The sequence below is a fragment of the Cetorhinus maximus genome, chromosome 3 (assembly GCF_964194155.1).
Source record: "Cetorhinus maximus chromosome 3, sCetMax3.hap1.1, whole genome shotgun sequence".
NCBI lineage: Eukaryota > Metazoa > Chordata > Chondrichthyes > Lamniformes > Cetorhinidae > Cetorhinus > Cetorhinus maximus.
Genome location: NC_135881.1, coordinates 112,891,542 through 112,911,885, shown reverse-complemented (window position 1 = coordinate 112,911,885; position 20,344 = coordinate 112,891,542). Strand labels below are relative to the sequence as shown.

The window sequence follows — 20,344 nt, the reverse complement described above, 5'->3', positions numbered from 1 at the left end:
AAAGTCCGTGAGGACCTTGGTTTCAGGCATTCCTCCACTAGTCTGCAACCTCACCCTGATTTTGTATGCCAGCTTGTCCTGCATGAATAGAGATGGAGTGTAAGCAGGACACCTGTCAGGTCAGATCATAAGTATGCCTGGCATGTGTGGGTGGTGAGTGGTCCCATGGACAGGATGTGGACAATGACAGTGTGTGTGAAAGAGTGGATGGTGATGTCCCTTGAACCGGCAGTGAATAAGATCTCTGTGGATGTGTGATGGGTTTGTGAGTGTGTGAGTTGAGAGTGATGAAAAGAGTGACTTATCCTGGCGGAACAGAGATCATTCATCCTCTTGCGGCACTGAATAGCTGTCCTCTTTTGCAGTGCATTGGCGCTGACCAAGCCTGCCACTGCCTCCCAAGCCTTTTATCTTAGTGAGGTTGCTGCTTCTCCTGTGGCCAGAGCAGCAGTAGAGGGCATCATTGTGAACCTCCACTGCGTCCAAAAGGTGCTCGAGGGATGTGTCATTGAACTTTGGGGCTGCAGTCTTTCAGGGCCAGGTTTTCTTTGCAGCAGTCTTGGGTTGGAAGCACTGAGATGTGTGCGCGTGGCTGGACTTTAAATATGGTGCCCAGCGCACTTGGGCGGCGAGGTTATGGCATGGCAGGTGAATGAGAGGCCGTCTGCCATGGAAACGATGTGTTTCCCGGGAATGCATCATTAATGTGGCGTGTTTGGGACGTGAAAATGACGTGAAAAACCGCCATTGTGGCTGGAGTGCAAAATGTTATTTTACCTGCCCGCTACCACACTTAGTGCAAATCTGGGGTGATAGTGCCCAATATGGCAGGAAGGGCAAAAATTGGTTTCATGATGTCGTGATGCCAGTTTGCAATTGTCCACTCTGCTGGTCAATAGCGGGCCGCGTCTCCCACCGGCGGACATCGAGAACGTCATCTTAGTATATCGGCATATCATTATAAGCCCTGCTCGCCAAAATCTTCCCCCCACGTTGGATCATCTGGGCACCACACTCTGTTTCACAACTGTATATAAGCGACACGCACCTGGTGAGCTGCACTTTGCTCGGGACTTTGAGGTTTGTTTGCCTACCTTGCTTCGGGCAGCACTTGTGATCATCAGCACCAGGCTTCGCAGGCAGCACCACATCACTTTTAGGGGGAACACAGGCAGGTCTCTACCTACCAGACCAGCCGTAAGGCAGGGTTGGCTTTTCGATGGCTGCAGGGCTAGGGCTGTACTGGGGAAGTAGGGTATTACAGGGTGTGTGTGGGGCCACATGTTGATCTGTGCAAGTGGCCTCAAGGTGGTGAGGGCTGAGGAGGCAGTCTCCAGAGGAGATGGTGCCTGATGGAGATGTGAGGGTATGTATGAGAGAGTGAGTGGTGATATCCCTTTAGCTGGCAGTGGGTGAGATGCCAGTGAATGTGTGATGGAATTGAGTGGGTGAGTTTAGAGTGATGAGATGGTTGCCTTACCCAGGAATGAGACCATTCATCCATTTTCTGCACTGGATGGCCGGCCTGCCGTGTGCAGCATTGGCACTGACCACCTCTGCCACCAGAGAGGTGAGACTGATGGGCCTCCTGCGGCCAGAGCAGGGGTATAGAACATTGCAACGGGCCTCCACAGTGTCCAGAAGCTACCCCAGGGATCCATCATTAAATCGGGGGAAGGCAGCACTCTTCTTGGCTTTTGGGGCCATGTCTTCACCAGTGCCCTTCTGGGCTGCAAGCATTGAGGAGCGTGCATGCAGCTGCAGTTTAAATATGGCGCCATGTGAGGAAGCGGTGAGCTAACAGCGTGGCAGGCAAATCGGAGGCTGCCTGCTAGCGAGATGGTGTGTTTCCTGTGGCTGCATCATTAATGAGGCAGGAATAGGACGATACAGTGCGAAAAGCCGCCATTGTGGCAGTGGGTGAAATGTCCCTTTACCTGCCTGCTGCCACACTTAGTGCAAATCTGGGACGTTTCCACCCAATGTCAGGATCCATATGTACAGTGTCGACACCCAGCTCTACCTCAGCACTATCTCCCTGGATGGCTCCACTGCCTCTAAATTGTCATACTGCATCTCCAACATCCACTACTCGATGAGTAGAAATTTTCCTGAAATCATCATTGGGAAGACCAAAGCCTATGGCCCGGATCTTCTGTGAAGCAGCAACCAGCATTGGCTTGCTACTGCATTTGTAATTTTCTGTGCCCTGACTCTCTTCCACATTTCTGGCTGGGTCTTCTGAGCCTGGCTTCTTCAGAGATACAGAGTGTACAGCCTTACAAAGAGCCTCATCGAAATGCTGAAGAGTTGGGTGGAAGGCAAGCTCCATCCCATTTTTATGGTACCAATTGCCATAAGGTAAGCTTGCGGGTCCAGTATGAACATCAGTCAATGGGTGAATGGATGATTGAATGAATGCGCAGGTTGGTGGGGCGGCTAGGTAGGTAAGTGGATAGGGTGAATTAGGTAAGTGGGTAGGGTGGCAGGTGGTTAGAGCGGGTGAAGTAAGTAGGATGATAAAAACAGATGGTAAAAACACCCCACCCCCACTAGAGCTATCTGTACTTTGCGTGTCCTGCCATCCATTCTTAATTAGCACATTCTTTTAGATAATATCACCACCTTCAACACCTCTTTGTTCTTTTGTCTGTGACATCTTTTGATTATCTGCTCCTATCACTGCTTGCTTGTCCCTACAACCACCCCCCCCAACAAAACTTCTCTCCCCCCACCCCCCCACCTTAAACCAGCTTATATTTCACCCCTTTCCTATTTTTACTTAGTTCTGTTGAAGGGTCATGAGGACTCAAAATGTCAACTTTGTTCTTCTCTGCTGATGCTGCCAGACCTGCTGAGTTTTTCCAGGTATTTCTGTTTTTGTTTAAGTAGGTGGGTGAGGTGGCAGGTGGGTAGGGTGGCAGGGGGTGAAGTGGGTCGGGGAGTCGTCAAGCCTGGTTGGGGGATAGTTGGGTTTCCGGTAGTCGGGGTGGATCAGGGAGGTATTTGGGAGGGCCAGAGAAGCGTTGAGGGGTCAGTGTGAGTGATTGGAGGGTCAGTTCTGTAGATACCCAGGAGTTAAACTAGGAGTTTTCTGCCTAACATTCCCTGGGTAACAATTCAGGTAAGTAAATTGGAGCTGTCTGAGCTCTCTGACTCTAACTCAGAGTCGGAGACTTTCATGGAGGGTCCGAGGAGCAGGGGAATTGCCCATCAGAAGTTCAAACTTCCTCGGCAATCCCCGTGTATGTCCATGCATTGAGACTTCTGTCGAGTCCTGGTCTAGGGTCATACGTTCAGTCTCCGGCAATCCCGAGACCGGAAGATCTAGGCCATTATCTTCGGTACCTGCCACAAACTCTGTTCCCTAGCCACTGACTCCATCTGCTCCCACGCCTGACAACTGACTGAGGCTGAACCAGACTGTTTTCAAGCTTGGTGTCATATTTGACCAAGAATTGAGCTTCCTATCATGTATCTGTGCCATCATGAAGATCGTTTACTTCCACACCGTAATTTAGCTCCTGCCTCAGCTCATCTGCTACTAGAATCTTCATCCATGTCTTTGTTACCTCTGGACTTGACTAGTTAAATACATTTCTGGCCAGGCTCCCCTTTTCCATCCTCCATAAACTCATCCCAAACTATGCTCCCATATTCTAACTCGCACCAAGTCCCAATTACCTATCACCCTTATGTTTGCTGACCTACATTGGCTGCCAGTCCTACAATGACTCAATTTTATTTTTCATCCCTGCTTTCAAATCCCTTCAAATCCTCATTTATCCCTATCTCTGTAAACTCCTCTAGCCCTACAACCCTCAAAGATATCTGCACTGCTCCAATTCTGGCTACATGAGCATCCCCAGTTTTAATAATTCGGCATTGGTGCTTATGCCTTCAAGTATTTTCTTCATCATCATCTGGATAGTAATCTGTTAGTGGAGTGATTTCAGGAAGCACTTACTTCATACAAAGGGTAGTGGAAATCTGGAACTGTTTTCCCACCTCCCCCAGCCTTGCTAAAGAACTGCTAAGGATAGGTGAACTGAAAATTTCAACATTGAGATTAATAAGTTTTTGTATTTAAGGTCATGGAACCAAGGGAGATAAGGGAAATCAGCTACAATGTATTTGAATGGTGGACCAGGCTGAATAGCCTGCTTGTATACCTTCTCGTTATAAAACCTGCCCAATTTTCATTCGATTGAATTTCATGAGTGGGCATCTTTTAAATGATGGGCAATCCATTCTACTAGATTATGGCTCAGGCCATTAAGGTAAGAATTTACCCCAGGGAGTCAACACCGACTGTATTTGTCAGGTAAAGCAGTGTTAAGTGGCAGAAGGTAATTGGGCCAATAATGCACATGCATTATTCAGTTGCCATTTAGAGGTCAACCTATCTATCTTGTACATAAGATTTTGATTCTGTATGAATTGTAGTTACAGAGAATATTACCACAATTTGAGAAGGGTAGTTAGTTGTGACACTATACAGTGGTACTGTACAGCAGTATAACTGAGCAGCTAGGAGACACAAAACTGGATCATTACAGTGCCAACACCAATGTGGGGGAGCCTTTACACCACAAAAGTTTATATAGACAGCTCCTTCTAAATGGAGAAATTCAAAATTATGCCAAAATATGACTACACAGTGACAACAGGAACAAATGTCTTGTAAACAAGAAGTGCGTGAAGAGGGAATATATTTGGTATATATTCCTAATGTTACTCACAGTGAGGTTTAATGATATACTGTTTATAACAGTAGGGGTATTATTAACAACAGATAATGGGGGCAGTTTACAGAAAGTAACTATGACATTTGGATAAAGTGTGCACAGTGCACTTCATATGGTCAATTACAAATGGACTGTTGCTGCATAGAGAAGTGCACCAGCTATTCTAAATTCAGTTGAATCCCAAGGGATCTGCCCACAAATTCATGTTAAGCTGAGCTTTGTGATAGCCAAGGTGGTCCTATTCCCACATAAATGCATCTCTATGTAACCCTATATGCCTTCAAATGTGGTCTATGTCAAAAACAATATTCAAATGCCAAGTGAAAACACAGTAAAGTAATAAATGTATGAAAAAGTCTTTATTTGTGCACACCTTACAATGGCCTGACCTTGTAAAAGACTGGAACTTTGCATTTAGAGCAACTCTAAAGCCTTTGCGGCATCGGCTAGGGAAACAGGCAGGTGGGTAGGGCGTCTAACTCCACTTTGATTGGTTGATGTGGTCATATGACAAGTTAGACAAGTTTGGCTATTCTGGAGTTACTAGTGCAGAATTTTGGTTTATCACGAGCATTGGTTCTATGGGATTTGCTATTCTGCCGGCGGGATTGGTTGACCGTTTTAACCTAGGACTGTGTGCATGCAGTTGTTGGCTAAGAAAGTCTAAATTTTCATTTTGTACAAACTTAATTTAGCTTGTATTTGGCATTAAACTGAAATCTACAGTTTAAATTCTGTAGACACACTTAAGCAGGATGTTTTCAGGGGATCCAGTGAAAGAGCAGCTTAATTAAGAACTAGCTGAAACTGGATCCTCATTAATTGACTCAGATAGGCCTTTTGTGTTAGGAGCATATATAAGTAGCCAACCTAGAGCGACTTACAATAGATTGCTGCAGTTGAGCGCTTCAGGGAGTTAAACGGAGGAAGGGAAAGAGGTGTTTGGTTGCTTTTGCCTAAACTTTTTCAGCCTCTGGGAATTGACAGGGTAGATGCTGAGAGGTTGTTTCCCCTTGTGGGAGAGTCTAGGACCAGAGGGCATAACCTCAGAGTAAGGGGGCGCCCATTTAAAATAGAAGTGAGGAGGAATTTCTTATCTCAGAGGGAAGCGAATCTGTGGAATTCTTTACCGCAGAGGGCTATAGAAGATGGGTTGTTAAGTATATTCAGTGCTAAGATAGACATATTTTTAATGAGTAAGGGAATCAAGGATTATGGGAAAAGGTAGGAAAGTGAAATTGAGGATCATCAGATCCTCATTGAATGACGAAGCAGACACGATGGGCCGAATGGCCTACTTATGCTCCTATGTCTGTTAGGGAATAGAGATAGTTTAAATAAGTTATATTTGTATTTGTGGGTGTTAGGAATGAGTTTTAGCTTTAAAGTTTAAGTTTAATTTGTGTTTCTGTATCTGTGTGTTAAGAAAGGTCAAATGGAGTTTTAATTTCACTTTAGAAAGGTGCTTGCATTTCTAATGAGGAGTTTTACGACCCTGAAAGAGAAAGTAAACATACAAGGGTAGAAGGATTGGACAGTTGCCTAGCAACAGGGGGTCAGAGAGGCAGGTCCCTCCCACAGACACACACGCAGAAGAAGAGAAACAGTAGTTCTTTTGGAAGCTGTTGGAGTTCAGTTGGTTTTAAGACAGTTGTGAATCAGAAGCAGCCTAGAAGGGATGGATAGCAACCCTAAGCTAAGAAAAAACCCAAAAATTGAGGATAGTGGAAGAGGGAACATCCAAAGAAGACCTTCTAGTCAAAGGAAGGACAGGAACCTGGGAAAAGGTCCTGTTAATTAAGTTAAGAGTGAGGGGCAGAGAGAAAGGCTCCATGCTTCAGATTTAAAGAGACAAAAGCTGCAGAAAGCAGATTTAAAGCAAGAACAGCTTGCAAGAGGCAAGAAGACCCAAAGAGATGGCTGAATGTCTGTTACTCTTTCCTTTGCGCAAATGAAGCAGTGGTGTACTGCTAACACTGAGTTGGTGAGAGTGTGTGCATGGAAGACCGCTTGAATGCATGTGGTGACCCAGGGAAGAGGAACATCAGAAGAAGAGTTTGAAACCCTGGAGGTGAACCCTTGTGGAAGGTGTCTGAGAGAAAGCACCGGTTTGGGAGAAGCTTCCAAGGCGAGGTCTTGGAGAGTGGAAATTGAAAACCCTTGTGTGAAGGAAGGAATTCAGTGAGACTGGTTGGCTCTGGTGTGATAAGTGTCTCGGGGGAGTTGAGGAGATACCCATAGCATTTGTTTGAGGTGGCATCTGTCACTTGGTTTCAGAGTATGTCTGACCACACAGGGTGCCATAGGTTTACATGGACTGTGTACTTTCTATGGACATTAGAGTATGAGTTTTTGTAGCTTGCGTTAGTCTTACAAACCTATATATATATGTAAAAGCATAGTTGTGGGTGAAGGAACATTGTAATATAGTTAATCTTTTCTCATTGAATAAATATTTTATTCTTTTGTTAAAAGTTCATCAGCTGACTCCTGTTCTGTAGCCACTCTTCACTTATCTAAATAAATAAATAAAAGTTAGGATCTAACAAGCTGGGTTGCCCTCTGGGATCAGGCTTGTCCAGGAGTAACCTCAGCTGCGATCATAACATGTCTTATGATCTTATGGTCACTTCAACTTAACTGGAATTTTGTGTGATCTGAGTTTGACTCATTGCGATTTCACTGTTGTTGGAATAGAATGTAAACAGCTGCTTAATATTTCTAACTTTGGCTGAGAAATTTATGACTTTGGCGACAGAAAATCATCAGAAAGTGAGCAACTGCGAGACATTTCCCAGTCTTTTTGTGCCTTTTGATTATTACTGATGCTGTAAGCCCTGTGGAAAATAGTTAAACCTTCCACCTGGTTGGTAATGTGACCATTTCATTTCACATTACCAGAGAGAGAAACAATATTAAAATAGCAACATATTTTAACTGGACTTACTGCTTGAGCTTTTCATATTTAAATCAGCAATAATTTAAATTATTTGTTTTATAAACCTAAGTGTGCCCCCCATGTTGCCAACACTTTTCATGGTCCCAGAATGGTAGAAGAGAACATATTTGCACAAATATAAGGTCATAGTGAAACATTAATGTTGCCACCTTGGTCAGCTTCCTTTTTCTCACAATAAGAATCAATTACTCTAAAGAAAAATGCACAAAGGGAGCTGTCTGATAGCGAACTCTGGTGGCATCTTTTCCTTCCCTGCCTGCTTATTTCTTAATTTTCATATAATTAATTAGCAATGATTCATACAGCACTATTGTCATGACTTTATCTTTGCATTTATATCTGGCTTGACTATAATAATTAATGGTTCAGTATTCCATACAACGTCAATAGAACATGTTGCCCTGGGGATATCTCAGTTGCTGTTTTCCTTTCTGTATCTTTGTACCACTTATATAAATGTTAAAATATATGAAATAGCTAACTATAAAGTGATTTTTTTCCTTTATTGTTTCATGGGATGTGGGCGCCACTGCCAAGGCCTGCATTTGTTACCCATGCCTAATTACTCCTGAGCTAAATGTCAAAGGGTAGTTAAGAGTCAACCACATTGTTGTGAGTCTGGAGTCATATGTAGGCCAGACTGGCTAAGGACAGGAGATTTCCTTCCCTAAAGAACATTTGTGAACCAGATGGATTTTTTACTATATTCATTGATAATTTCGGGTACCACTATTGAGACTAGTTTCAATTAATTAAAATTCCACCAGCTGCCTTGGTGGGACTTGAACCGAAGTCTGGATTACTCATCCATTGACATTACTACTATGCTACCGTCTCCCCTAGATTTCTTCATCTGGCATTATAACTGCTTTTATTTAGTTACCTCATTCATACTATCATTTCTATTTCGATGAGGAAAATTAGATCCGACAAAGCATTGATTATTGTCCATAAAATTTTTCTGCTTCATTCGCAATTTCAAGTTCTCACTAACAAACTCAATATTCCAGCATTTTAAAAATCTTTGTTCATGGGATGTGGGCGTCGCTGTTAGGCCAGCATTTATTGCCCATTCCTAATTGCCCTTCAGTAGGTGGTGGTGAGCTGCCTCCTTGAACTGCTGCAGCCCATGCGATGTAGGTACACCCACAGTGCTGTTAGGGAGGGAGTTCAGAATTCTGACCCAATGACAGTGAAAGAACGGCAATATATTTCCAAGTCAGGATGGCGAGTGGCTTCGAGGGGAATTTCCAGGTGGTGGTGTTCCCATTTGTCTGCTGCCCTTGTGATTCAAGATAGTAGCGGCCATGGGTTTGGAAGGTAATGTCTAAGGAGCCTTGGTGAGTTTCTGCAGTGCATCTTGTAGATGGTACACACTGCTGCTACTGTGCGTTGGTGGTGGAGGGAGTGAAGGTTTGTGGATGGGGTGCTAATCAAGCAGGCTGCTTTGTTCTGGATGGTGTCAAGCTTCTTGTGGGAGCTGCACTCATCCAGGCAAGTGGAAGGTATTCCTTCACACTCCTGATTTGTGCCTTGTAGATGGTGGATAGGGTTTGAAGAGTCAGGAGATGAGTTACTTGCCGCAGGATTCCTAGCCTCTGACCTGCTCTTGTAGCCACACTAGTTACGTGGCTGTTCCAGTTCAGTTTCACCCAGGATGTTAATAGTAGAGGATTCAGCAATGGTAATGCCATTGAATGTCAAGGGGCAGTGGTTAGATTCTCTCTTGTTGGAGATGGTCATTGCCTGGCACTTGTGTGGTGTGAATGTTACTTGCCTCTTGTCAGCCCAAGCCTGGATATTGTCCAGGTCTTGCTGCATTTGGACATGGACTGCTTCAGTATCTGAGTGGTTGCGAATGATGTTGAACATTGTGCAGTCATTGTGCATAGGGATCTGTATTTCTATTCAGAAGGCTGATGCTACCTCTGTGATGATTTTTAAAAAAATCTTATCGTACAGCTTTGCATGAAGTATCTATTAATTATGCTTTAAAATCTAAAGAAAAAAATATTATAAAGAAGGAGGTGTCATTGCTTCCAATGCTGACAAGTGAGCCTATAATAAGGATAAATTTAATGAGCCTCTGAAATACAAAAACATGCATGGCTTTGGGGAAAATTAACAAGATCTATAGCAGAATATATTTTTGGCTTGTAATAGTTCACTTTGAGCAGATACTGATACTTTTATTGATACTGGTGTATTGTATCAGAAGACTCTTAGTGTGAGATATACATGTCTTGTCCATGCTGTTAAAATTAATGTGACTTTAAACCTCTATCCTCAACTTTAATCTTGATCCTTGTGTTATTTCAGAATGAGCATTCAGAAAATTCTGACTAGTTGAAAGTACTAGTTTAATAAGTTTTCCTGACAAGCTGTTTCAAAACTCTTGTGGCCAAATAGACCACAAAGTGTAGGTTTACAGATAAATATTCTGCTATAGTGGAATTTGGCTGCTAGTTCTGCTTGCCCAGGCCTAATTCCTAGCATCCAAAATACTTAAATAATTTTGGTGGGCTCTTGGGTCTTTGCAGAGCAGTCTCCATGGAAAGACAATGAAGATTGGCTTAAAGCCTCCTGAAGTGTAAGTTTCTGATAACCTCTGTTTAAAACCTAGCCACCACAAGACATTGCAATCAATTATGCCATCCTAAATTTTCGACGTGCTGTAGAAACACTGAATGCCAGGACCAGACAGGCATCACTGGCGTTCCTAAGATGAATGGCAGGAAACATATATTTCTGTCATTTGAACATCATTACAATACACTCACCATATATGGACGGCGATATTGCATGTCACCCTCCACTTCTGAATAGGAGGGTCGCACAACTGGGTAGGGACCTGGTGGAATAGGTCCTTTAACTATACCCTCTCTAATTTCACTAAAAAGAACAACAGGGGCTGATTAGAAAACACCAGCTCAAATGTTCATGTCTTTTTTTTTTTACCCTGCCTCCCTCCCTTTCTCCAACTCTTTAATTGTTACTCTTCCTTTTCTTTTCCTTTCCAATTTAATTACGGATGTGTTCCAATGGGCTTTTCTAGGATTACTATGTGCTCTTGTTTTTAAAAAAGTTTTTTCCTCTTTAGATTTAATCAGGCTTCTGTAACATATTGACACAGATTATGTACTAAATAAGGCTATTTGAGAGAGCCTATAGCTGACCGATTTTCTCAAGGGTTGTCTTCTGTTGAAAAATGGTGTCAAGATTATTTTTGCTCTGTTTACATTACCATATTTTTTGATGGTTAGACCAAATATTATCTTTTGGAGCAGCTAGTTCAGATTAGTACATCGCATTTGGCACCCATCCCTTCTGTGCAATGTTGAATCAATGCTACAGATGACATAATGCAAATATTATCACTATGGTAACAGTCAAAGTCAGTGTGAACTGTTATCAGGTTCATGCTTTTGTTTTCTGATTTGTAAGTGTACTGGCAACTCTGAATGAGAGCGCTTAAACCACACTAAAGCTCAGGAGGTAGCTCAGCCATAGATGGGGAATCAGAGAAACCAATAAGTGTCTGGTTGTCCAGTAGGAGTTGAGGTGAAGAAGAGGCACAGGAATAGAAGCAAATTCCAGTTTTATTGAAGAAATGTGAAAGATCTGAAGAGCAGCTTATAAGAATCTAAAAAATAGATTTAAATCTGCCATGTAAGATCAGTGCATTAGTGCAGAAATCTTAAAAATTGTCAAGTATTTTATTCCTGTTCTACATAACATCAATATTGTGCATGTCTACAGAAAGAAAATATATAGAACCAAATTTATCAAATATAAGGTAGATTCATAGCAATAGAAAAGGGAAGACTAAGAGATGGCCTGAAAGAGGTCCTCTAAAATTATAAAGGGGTTTGATAGGATAGATGTAGAAAAGCTGTCCCTTGCAGAGGAGTTCAAAGTTAGGAGCCATAAATACAAGACAGTCACTAATAAATCCATTAGAAATTTAAGAGAAACATCTTTCTCAGAGAGTGGTGGGAATGTAGAATTTGCTAACATGTGGAGTGGTTAATGTACATAGCATAGATACATTTAAGGAGGATCTGGATAAGTATATGAGGGAGAAAGTAATAGTAGGATCTATTGATGGGGTTCTATGAAGTAAGCTGGGAGAAGGCTTATGTGGTGCTACGGTGGATCATAATCTCACCTCATAAGGGCACTCACTGTGGTGGATTATAGTTCTAACCCCTTTTTGGGACCATCCAGATCAGGCATATTTCTCAAACATTCACCCTCAACTTAAGATCAAGGAAGCCAAATTCTAAACACACTGAATGGGTCTGCAGGTCTGGTCGAATTCTCCCCAGAGGAAAAGAACAAGGTGAGAATATTACCTCCTCCAGGTAGCCTTGCTAACAAGTTTCAACCAGATTATAATATGCCAGACATTGTAAGTGTATCTTCTTCCACCAAAGAGGGTATGGAGATAGACCCATGAATTAATGATACAGAAGAATATGTGAGACAATATAGTTTCTAAAATATATAGAATTTTATCAAACAACTGAACACGCAATTCACAGGTGGTGAGGCACTCAATCATAACGTTAATAGTTCTAGGAAAATATAGAAAATACAATCTTATTTCTAGTAAAGAATATAATTTTAAAATCCAAACATTGTTACAGTAAAATATTTAATTAGGACATCAATTGATTATTAAAGTAACATTTACCTTAATCCCCGAGTTAATTATCAGGTTAATGAGATGATTCTGACACAGCTAAAGGAAGAAGTATCATTGCCTCACCCCAGTAGCCATTCATTTACCTTGAGAGATGCTCAAGCGAGTTAAGCAAAACTAAAAATCTAGGGTGTACTCTCAATATTTATAGGCCCATACCTTCTGAGCTCTGGGCAGTGTCTCTGGGGGGTTATCCCAAAGATGCGCTGGGGAAACCCTCTGAAAGTTCCCAGGCAAGGATTGCACTGCAATTGCTCGGGAAGTTCCAATTTCAGATGGGCAATTGCATTGCACTGGGAATCATTTGAAAATGCGATTTAAATCGCAAACTTCAGGTGGTTCCGACTGTTTTACAGTAATAGTTACCCAGGAAAATGTTAGAAGAATTAAAACCACTTCTGGCTTCTGAGTAACTATTGTACTGACTTCCCCTGACCCCTCATGGGAACCATCCCCCAACTACTCCCCGACCCCTCCCCCCCCCCACAAAAAGACACCCCTACCCCTTCTCCCTAACCCGCACGGTACCCAAGATTACACCTCCCCTCTGACTGCAGCAACCCCCCCCCAACCAACTGCAGCCCCTGACTGCAATCCCCATTAACCCTTCCACGATTGCATCCCCCACTGACTTTAACCTGCCCCCCCCACCACCCGTCCCCACTGAAGCCCTCCTCCTAACTGCAACCTCCCATTCCCTCCACAACTGAACTCCCCCGGCCTGCATCCCCCTAAACTCACAAGTAGAGTGGGAGTTGGCAGCAAGATTGGAGGGGTGGTGCTCAGCGGGTCCCCCTCCCCCCCGCCCTTCCTGATGCTGGGTCCCTCAATCAGGCACTGAGTGTCTTTGAACAAGGGAGTCGCTCCACTGGAGCCTGCAAGCAACAGTGCACAGGTTTGCTTGTTGCGCTCCCTGCAAGGCCAGTCCCCTGCCTGCCAGTTGGTTAATACCAGCGGTGGCAGTAAGAGGCCCTTAAGTGGGCATTAATTGCCTAGGGCCTCAGTTGGCAGCATGTCGGGTTGACTACCATCAGTCCTTCCCACCACAGACTTAATTAGGGTGGAGATGGGAAGGCAGCGGGATCCCCATCCTTTACCCCCCCCCCCCGCAGCCGGTGATTGAATACCCCCTCCACCAACCCCACCACAGGGAAGGGCATTAAATGGCCGCCCGATGTTATCATTACTTCAATGCTTCACACTGTGGTAAGGAAGGTTCGTGACTTTAGGACCAAACCCCTCTTACCAGAAGTTACGATTATGGTTCTAAGGGAGGCAAACTCCTTCAAAAAGGGGCTCACAGTCATGCATTATAAAACCATACAGAAAACCTTTGGAAAAAAGAACTATTTTTAATCTTTTATGCTCTTATTCATAGGCAAATAACTCTTTTAACCTTATAACCTCTAATTATGGCCAGATTCCTTCACAGTGCAGAAGCACTAGCATGGACCATTTGGGTCAAATGACCTTTTTCTATGCTGTAAAATTCAATGTAATAGGGAAAATAAAACCCATTCATGAACAACGCAAAATAATACAAAGTTTACTTTTATAAGATTCTTGCAACTTCCAAGAGGCCTCGGTGCAAGAGGAGTATTCCAAGTGCCAGAAACTAGTTAAAAGATCTTGTCTTGTTGCATGATAATTTATTCTGAGAACACACTAAAAGTGGAAGGGGAGATCTTTATTTAACATAACATTTTTGTTTCCGTAGCTTTAGGTAATGCTCATAAATCTACAGTTGGGGAAAATTAGTTGACAATTTTGATAAGGATTTGAAGTGGCTGGTTAGTTTTTCTTTTGTGTCCATAGGGAAAAGCCAAACCAAATTGGTGTACTCATCCTTCATAAAAATGTTGAAAACAGGACAAATGTTCTGCAACATAAGAAGACATGAAATAGACCGAGACTATTTGGCCTAAGGATACATCATATTACATCTGTAATGTTGATGTGAAATGTTTTATTTCACACTGATACTGCAATTATACGGTAAATGTGGCCTGAATCCAGAGTCAGGGCCCAAATGGTCATTTCAAATTCAGAGAGCTTTAAATTCAAGAACTAACTACGATGGAACAGAAACAAATTTAGGATCAAGTTAATTGAAAGGTACTGATTATTGTTAGTGTCTCCAGAAGCTAAATGTGATGAAGAAAAAGTCATAACATCACAGAAAAGTACTAGCTGAGCTATATGGATGGAAATCTCAGATTCATTCCTGGCTGTGTTGAGTTAATTGATCTTGGCTGGGGTGGCACTGGCAGAATTATAATTTTTTTCCAGTACCCTGGCTCAAAGAGGGGAAACTCGAGCAGGTTTCACTAACTAGTGGTTACAAGTGGAATGATTCCTCCCCATTAACTTCCATTCGCTGATCCGACTCTCACAGAGTGGCCATTTGGCTATAAAGCATGATCTGTGACCGTGAACTGTATTCCAACAGAAGTGGAAAAGGGGAGAACATTTGGCAATAAATACCTCTACTTAAAGAAAGAAAAATGAGGTCATTCACACAGAGATGAGGTGTGAAACGGTTCAAAGATGTTTGCATATTTAACGTGGGTTAATTGTGACTGGTTGGGATGCTGTAACCTAGATACAATAATCAGTGACATTAAGCTGTATTATGACCTGAAACATGATAAATTACATAGAAATGAATGGGGAATGGAGCTGTGTTTTGGAATTCTATGATAATGAGTAGGTTTAGAGTGTAAAACATTATCATAATAAGCAGGTTTCTCTGCACTTGAAACCCTAACTCCACAGAAATTACCAGGTCTTGGTACTTAATGTTACATCCATTAATGCAATAATGTTTCAATTAATTCAGGTTGACTGAATAATTGTGCGTTATAAGTTGATTTCTAATGAGGGCACATTTAGTGCGAAGGTTTTGTATAGTTCTGATATCCTGTGGGTAATTATATTGTAATTATATAGTAAAAAGAAAGTAACCATTATCTGCTGGTGCTGTTAGTTGGACTTAATTAACAATTGGAGACACCTAATCATAAATCCTAATGAATATGACTGGCAGTTATTCAGTGTCTCTTAATCACACTGGAATACATGGCAAGAAAACAAGTCATGAAATGCAAGCTTTTCTTTTGGAGGTAGCATACATTCTAGTAGGTTCAGTGAGCATAATTTCAAAACATATACTTAGCTACCTGCCATAGCTTTATCAAACCTTTGCAATATTATTTGAATGATTACCTCTTGTACACTTGTTGAGAAAAACTGTTCCTCACTTACCACAGTATTGATCGGAGCAAAAATTTCCTATCATAAATATAGATGTGAATGAAAAATTGAATTTATATCCAAATTTGCTGCTACTTCTTCCTTCCTCACATCATCTGAGAAGCATTTAAGGCTGGATGCAAGTGTTTGAACTGTAACTAAGGGGTAGGTAGTCTGTCTGTAACCTGTGTCAATTGATTTGCCAGGCACCCTGCATATCTAATTTTAACTTAGCTGGCAGCCTGAACTGTTAGCAGTTAAAGCCTGTTAGCAGTGACATTTCAAATAAAATGAGTGTGTAAGTATTGTAAATTACATTAATCTTCGGTCCTGAAAATAGGATGAAAAGTGATTATAACAAACAATAAAGAAATCACAGTGTGAATAGCAGAAAAGTTTTAATAGTGTACAGTACAGTACAACAACATGAATCTGCACTTAAGTAGTGCCCATCATAAAAATGAATGTTAGAAAAGCTGCAAAATCCAGACTGGCTGGATCTCCATCACAGTACTTGTATGATTTAGTACTCCTGGGGCAAGATTTTTAGCTCAGCGGGTGGGTGCGCGCCCGAGCCGACCCAGCGTGAAATGACACGCAATGATACTGGCCGAGCGTGCTGACGTCAATGCGCAGTTGCGTGATAGGTCGTTCGGTGGGCGGGTGCCGGAGCTGGCCGCGCACGCGCCAACAATTAACTTAATGGCCTTAATAGGCCTTTTATTAATTGTGCTGAATTTTTCATTGCTCGTTCAACCGAACGGTTGACGGGCAGGCGAAAAGGACAAGCAGCCTTTGCATTTTTTTTGGAAACCTCACCCACAGGTGGGATGAGGCTCCCAAAATCAAATACAAATGAAATAAAAACTTGTCCCTGCTCAATGTGACAGTTTCACATGAACAGGGACATGTTCCATTAATTTTTTCTGCTCTTTATTATTTTTTAAAATATCGCTTCAATTCACCTGAGGCAGCTCCTGAGGGGCCTCTCACTGTATTCCCAAATTTGTTGAGCTGACGTGGTTTACACAGGCTTCTCCAGCCTGCAGTAGGCCTGCCCAAGATGAGATTTTGATGGCTTGACCGCTCTGGTGGAGCCCTTCAATACTCATCTGCCAGGGTCCCCTGAATGGTCATCAAACGTTGCATGCTGCAATCACAGAAAGTCAGTATGCAGATACAGCAAGTAATTAAGAAGGCAAATCGAATGTTGGCCTTTACTGTAAGGGGGATGGAGGATAAAAATAGGGAAGTCTTGCTAGAACCATACAGGGCATTAGTGAGACTGCACCTGTGTATAGTTTAGATCTTAGGGAGGGATATACTTCAGGGAAAGTTCACTAAGCTGATTCCTGGAATGAAGGATTGTCTCATGAGGAAAGGTTGAGCTGGTTGGGCCTGTACTCATTGGAGTTTAGAAGAATGAGAGGTGATATTATAGAAACATACAAGATTCTGCGGGGGCTTGACAGGGTAGATGCTGAGTGGATGTTCCTCCTCCTGGGGGAAGCTAGAACTAAGGGGCACAGTTTCATAATAAGGGGTCTCCCATTTAAGACAGAGTTGAGGAGGAATTCTTTCTAAGGGTCATTAGCCTATGGAATTCTCTCCCCCAGAGAGCATTGGAGGTTGGGTCATTGAATGTATTCAAAGCTGAGTTAGACACATTTTAAATATACAAGGGAGTCAAGGGTTGTGGGGGCAGACAAGAAAGGGGCATTAAGGCCACAATCAGAGCAACCATGACATTAATGAATGGCGGAGCTGGGTCAGTGGGCCCAATGTCTTACTCCTGCTCCTATTTCTTATGATCTTGTGATCTATCATGGTCCAGAAGAAGGGTTTAATGGTTGAGGAGGCAAAGTGTGAGGAAAGCCACATATCATTGGAGGAGGCAGGTGGAACAGAAGGGCCAGAGGATCCCAAGGCAGAGGAGGGTGGACCACAAAGACATGCAGCTGACGGGTCTGAAGATGTGGAGAGGAATTTATGCAGGATGCTACTGTTGCAAAGAACGTACTGACCCAGCAGCAATTCAGCTGAGGAAGTCCCGAGTATCTGATGAGAGAACACATGCCTGGCATTGAACGAAGCCTGAGCCTTCACATGGACAGCCACTACACCAGCGTCCTTCCCAATAAAACCATCTCATTTGGATGGCCTATTGACTGCACTCTCCACTGGCACCAGTGAGAACCTGGTGTATATAGTAATTAACCTGTGAAATAGATATGTATATAGTATGCAAACCATTGCATAAACCAGTGACTTTAGCATTGCAGTGGACATCTACATACATTGATAAGACACCACAGTGACCCACTCCGTGCCCTTGGTGATGTAGTGTTCTATGAACATGGACATATCCACGAACATGGATAGTCCTATGCAGTGCTTCTCTTGCTACCTCGGAGGAAGTGCAGGCAGCCTGCTTATGTCTTTCTCTATGCAGCTGTGAGGACTGTGGGGGTTGGCCTCATCACACAGGGACCCATTGGGCCCCTACCTACAACTGCACTGACTGCATCTCTACCAGGGTGGCTGCTGTCAATGGTCCTGGATCACAAATTCTCCTCCGGTCAGACGGGCCAAGAAAGCCGAGGGTGGTGAGATTCCTTCAATCTGTATGGAACCCTCATCAACCTGTGGAATATCCTCAACCCTTGCGGTGCTCTCTGCAGGCTTGCAGGAGTCTGCTCTTGGGGCACAGCTGCCATCCCCTCCAGCTACAATTTTGCCACCTGTGAGAGTGCTCTGCTCAGGGTTTGCAGTTCCACATGTACTCCACGAACATCAGTGCTCAGTGAACTGACTAGCCCAGGCTACAAAGAGAGCTGTGCAGCCTGTGCAGGACATGACCCAGTTCTTGTCTGCACTCCAGGTGCTGCCACGTTTGGCTCTCCATCAGACTAACCACTTTGTCACGAGTGGAACTCTTGTGTTAGTATCCCAAGACATGGTTGAGCTCATCTGCACCATACACTCCTCTATTCACACTGCATAAATTCTCGGTACCTTAGGGAACTCTGCCAGATGGCCAGACATCTGCTGTTGCAGATCCAAATACTCAGCCTCAAACTGTGACTCCTGAGATCCTACCTCATTGCTCCACAGAGCATCATCGCAACTGCCCAATGCGGACTGCCCACAGATGTCCCTGCCTCAGATATCTCCTGCACACTATTTCTGTGCCCCTCACCCAGTACTCCCAACTGTAAAACCATGCATGGACCCACTGAGGTACAAGTATGTGCACTAGTGCCTGCTGAGCTAGTCCGGCGTGATGATGCTTCCTCAGAAAAGTTTCCCTCCTCTTGCTGTCCGGGGTGCTGCTGGGAGTGGGACCACAGTAGCAAGACATGTGTGAGACACAAGCAAAGCTTATGAGAGAAAGGCCTAGGAACCCTCAACATTCCTCATTGACAGGACTGTGCACTACACCCAGTGCTTGATATGCTGTCAGACTAGGCTTTCTTCAAAGATTCAGTGCCACCCTTCCACTTTACAACCCCTCCCCCCATCAAACATGACCATTCCCCAAGATACACCATCATGACAACTACCACTGGACCATTCCCAGGGCCTCTTCCATGAGCCTGTGCACCTGGACTGGGGGATTCACCATCACCCACACATTCTCGTGATGGGCCCTTAGAGATCTCTATCACTCTCCCCTCCCTGGCCCGTGTTTCTCTCAGCAATGGGGTCCTGTTCCCCGGTCCATTCCTGCCCATGGGTGATGTGTGTCCATTTCTCCTGCAGTGACAATAGGGAGAGGGTGATGAGGCTATTCTGTGCTGCATGGCAAAGGGAGTCTCTTCCCCCTGGTTTTAAACTGCGTCTCCTCTTTGGCAACCTTACACATTAGCACTGGCTGCTGTGTCATAGACCTGGGGACACACTCCCCCAAGGTTGAGGAGTAGCATATGCCCTATGTCCCCCAGACATGTTGAATATGGGGGTGGGATGCTTGGACTGTTTTACTGAGAACAAGATTCAAGATATTTACACTTGAAAATAATGGTATCAGTCTCTGAGTGTAGCATGAGTAGACCCTAAGTCTCCCAAATTCCCAGAAAGATGTTGTAGGTGTTGAGTTGTAAACAATTGTGTTGTAAATTATCCATTTATTTCTAAGATGAAAGGAAGTTGAGATCAAAAATACCTAATTAGCATTTCTACCTGTACGCAAGGTTAATGTGTTTCATTTGGTTATGGGGAAGAGGGCAGAGGAAGCCATTTTCTTACACATAAGTGAATATCTCAGTTACACAGAGAGAAACAGCTTCTTGACTTTGTGAGCCACCACAGTCAGCTGTTCCCAGTGTTTCCCAAACCTTTTCCTGGTGTCACCCCAGAGTTATTGACTGGGGAGAGGGGTGGGGAAGTTGGCCTTCAGTTTTTGAGCTGGGGAGGGTGGGGTGCGGGCACACTAATTTTAAACATACGAAAAGCACTGGGCCAAATGAAAGACATACATGTTGTGACACAATCCCTCAAAATCTGGCATTGTGGTTGATAGTGCACATCTAACCTCCGATGTGATATTAAGCGTGACGGATATTGAGATTTGTGCTAAATCCAGCTTCACACAAATACGTAATGGCAAAAGGAACCATCAATTCCAATGCATGCACTGCACTGTCAGGATAGTTAGTCTTCATACTAAACCGGAATTCT

At 43.5% G+C, this 20,344-nt stretch overlaps 1 protein-coding gene across 6 annotated transcripts in view; it reads left to right on the top strand.

The window, feature by feature from the left end:
• dgkb (diacylglycerol kinase, beta) overlaps positions 1-20,344 on the top strand; it is a 959,831-nt gene that overhangs the window by 342,861 nt on the left and 596,626 nt on the right. For 2 of the 6 annotated variants that reach the window (XM_078535062.1, XM_078535044.1), the window contains one exon: positions 18,415-18,443. The exons of the other annotated variants lie outside the window; for them this stretch is intronic. In XM_078535062.1, the coding sequence (XP_078391188.1) occupies positions 18,415-18,443 (29 nt within the window). The remainder of the gene's footprint in view (positions 1-18,414; positions 18,444-20,344) is intronic. 6 annotated transcript variants of the gene reach the window in all.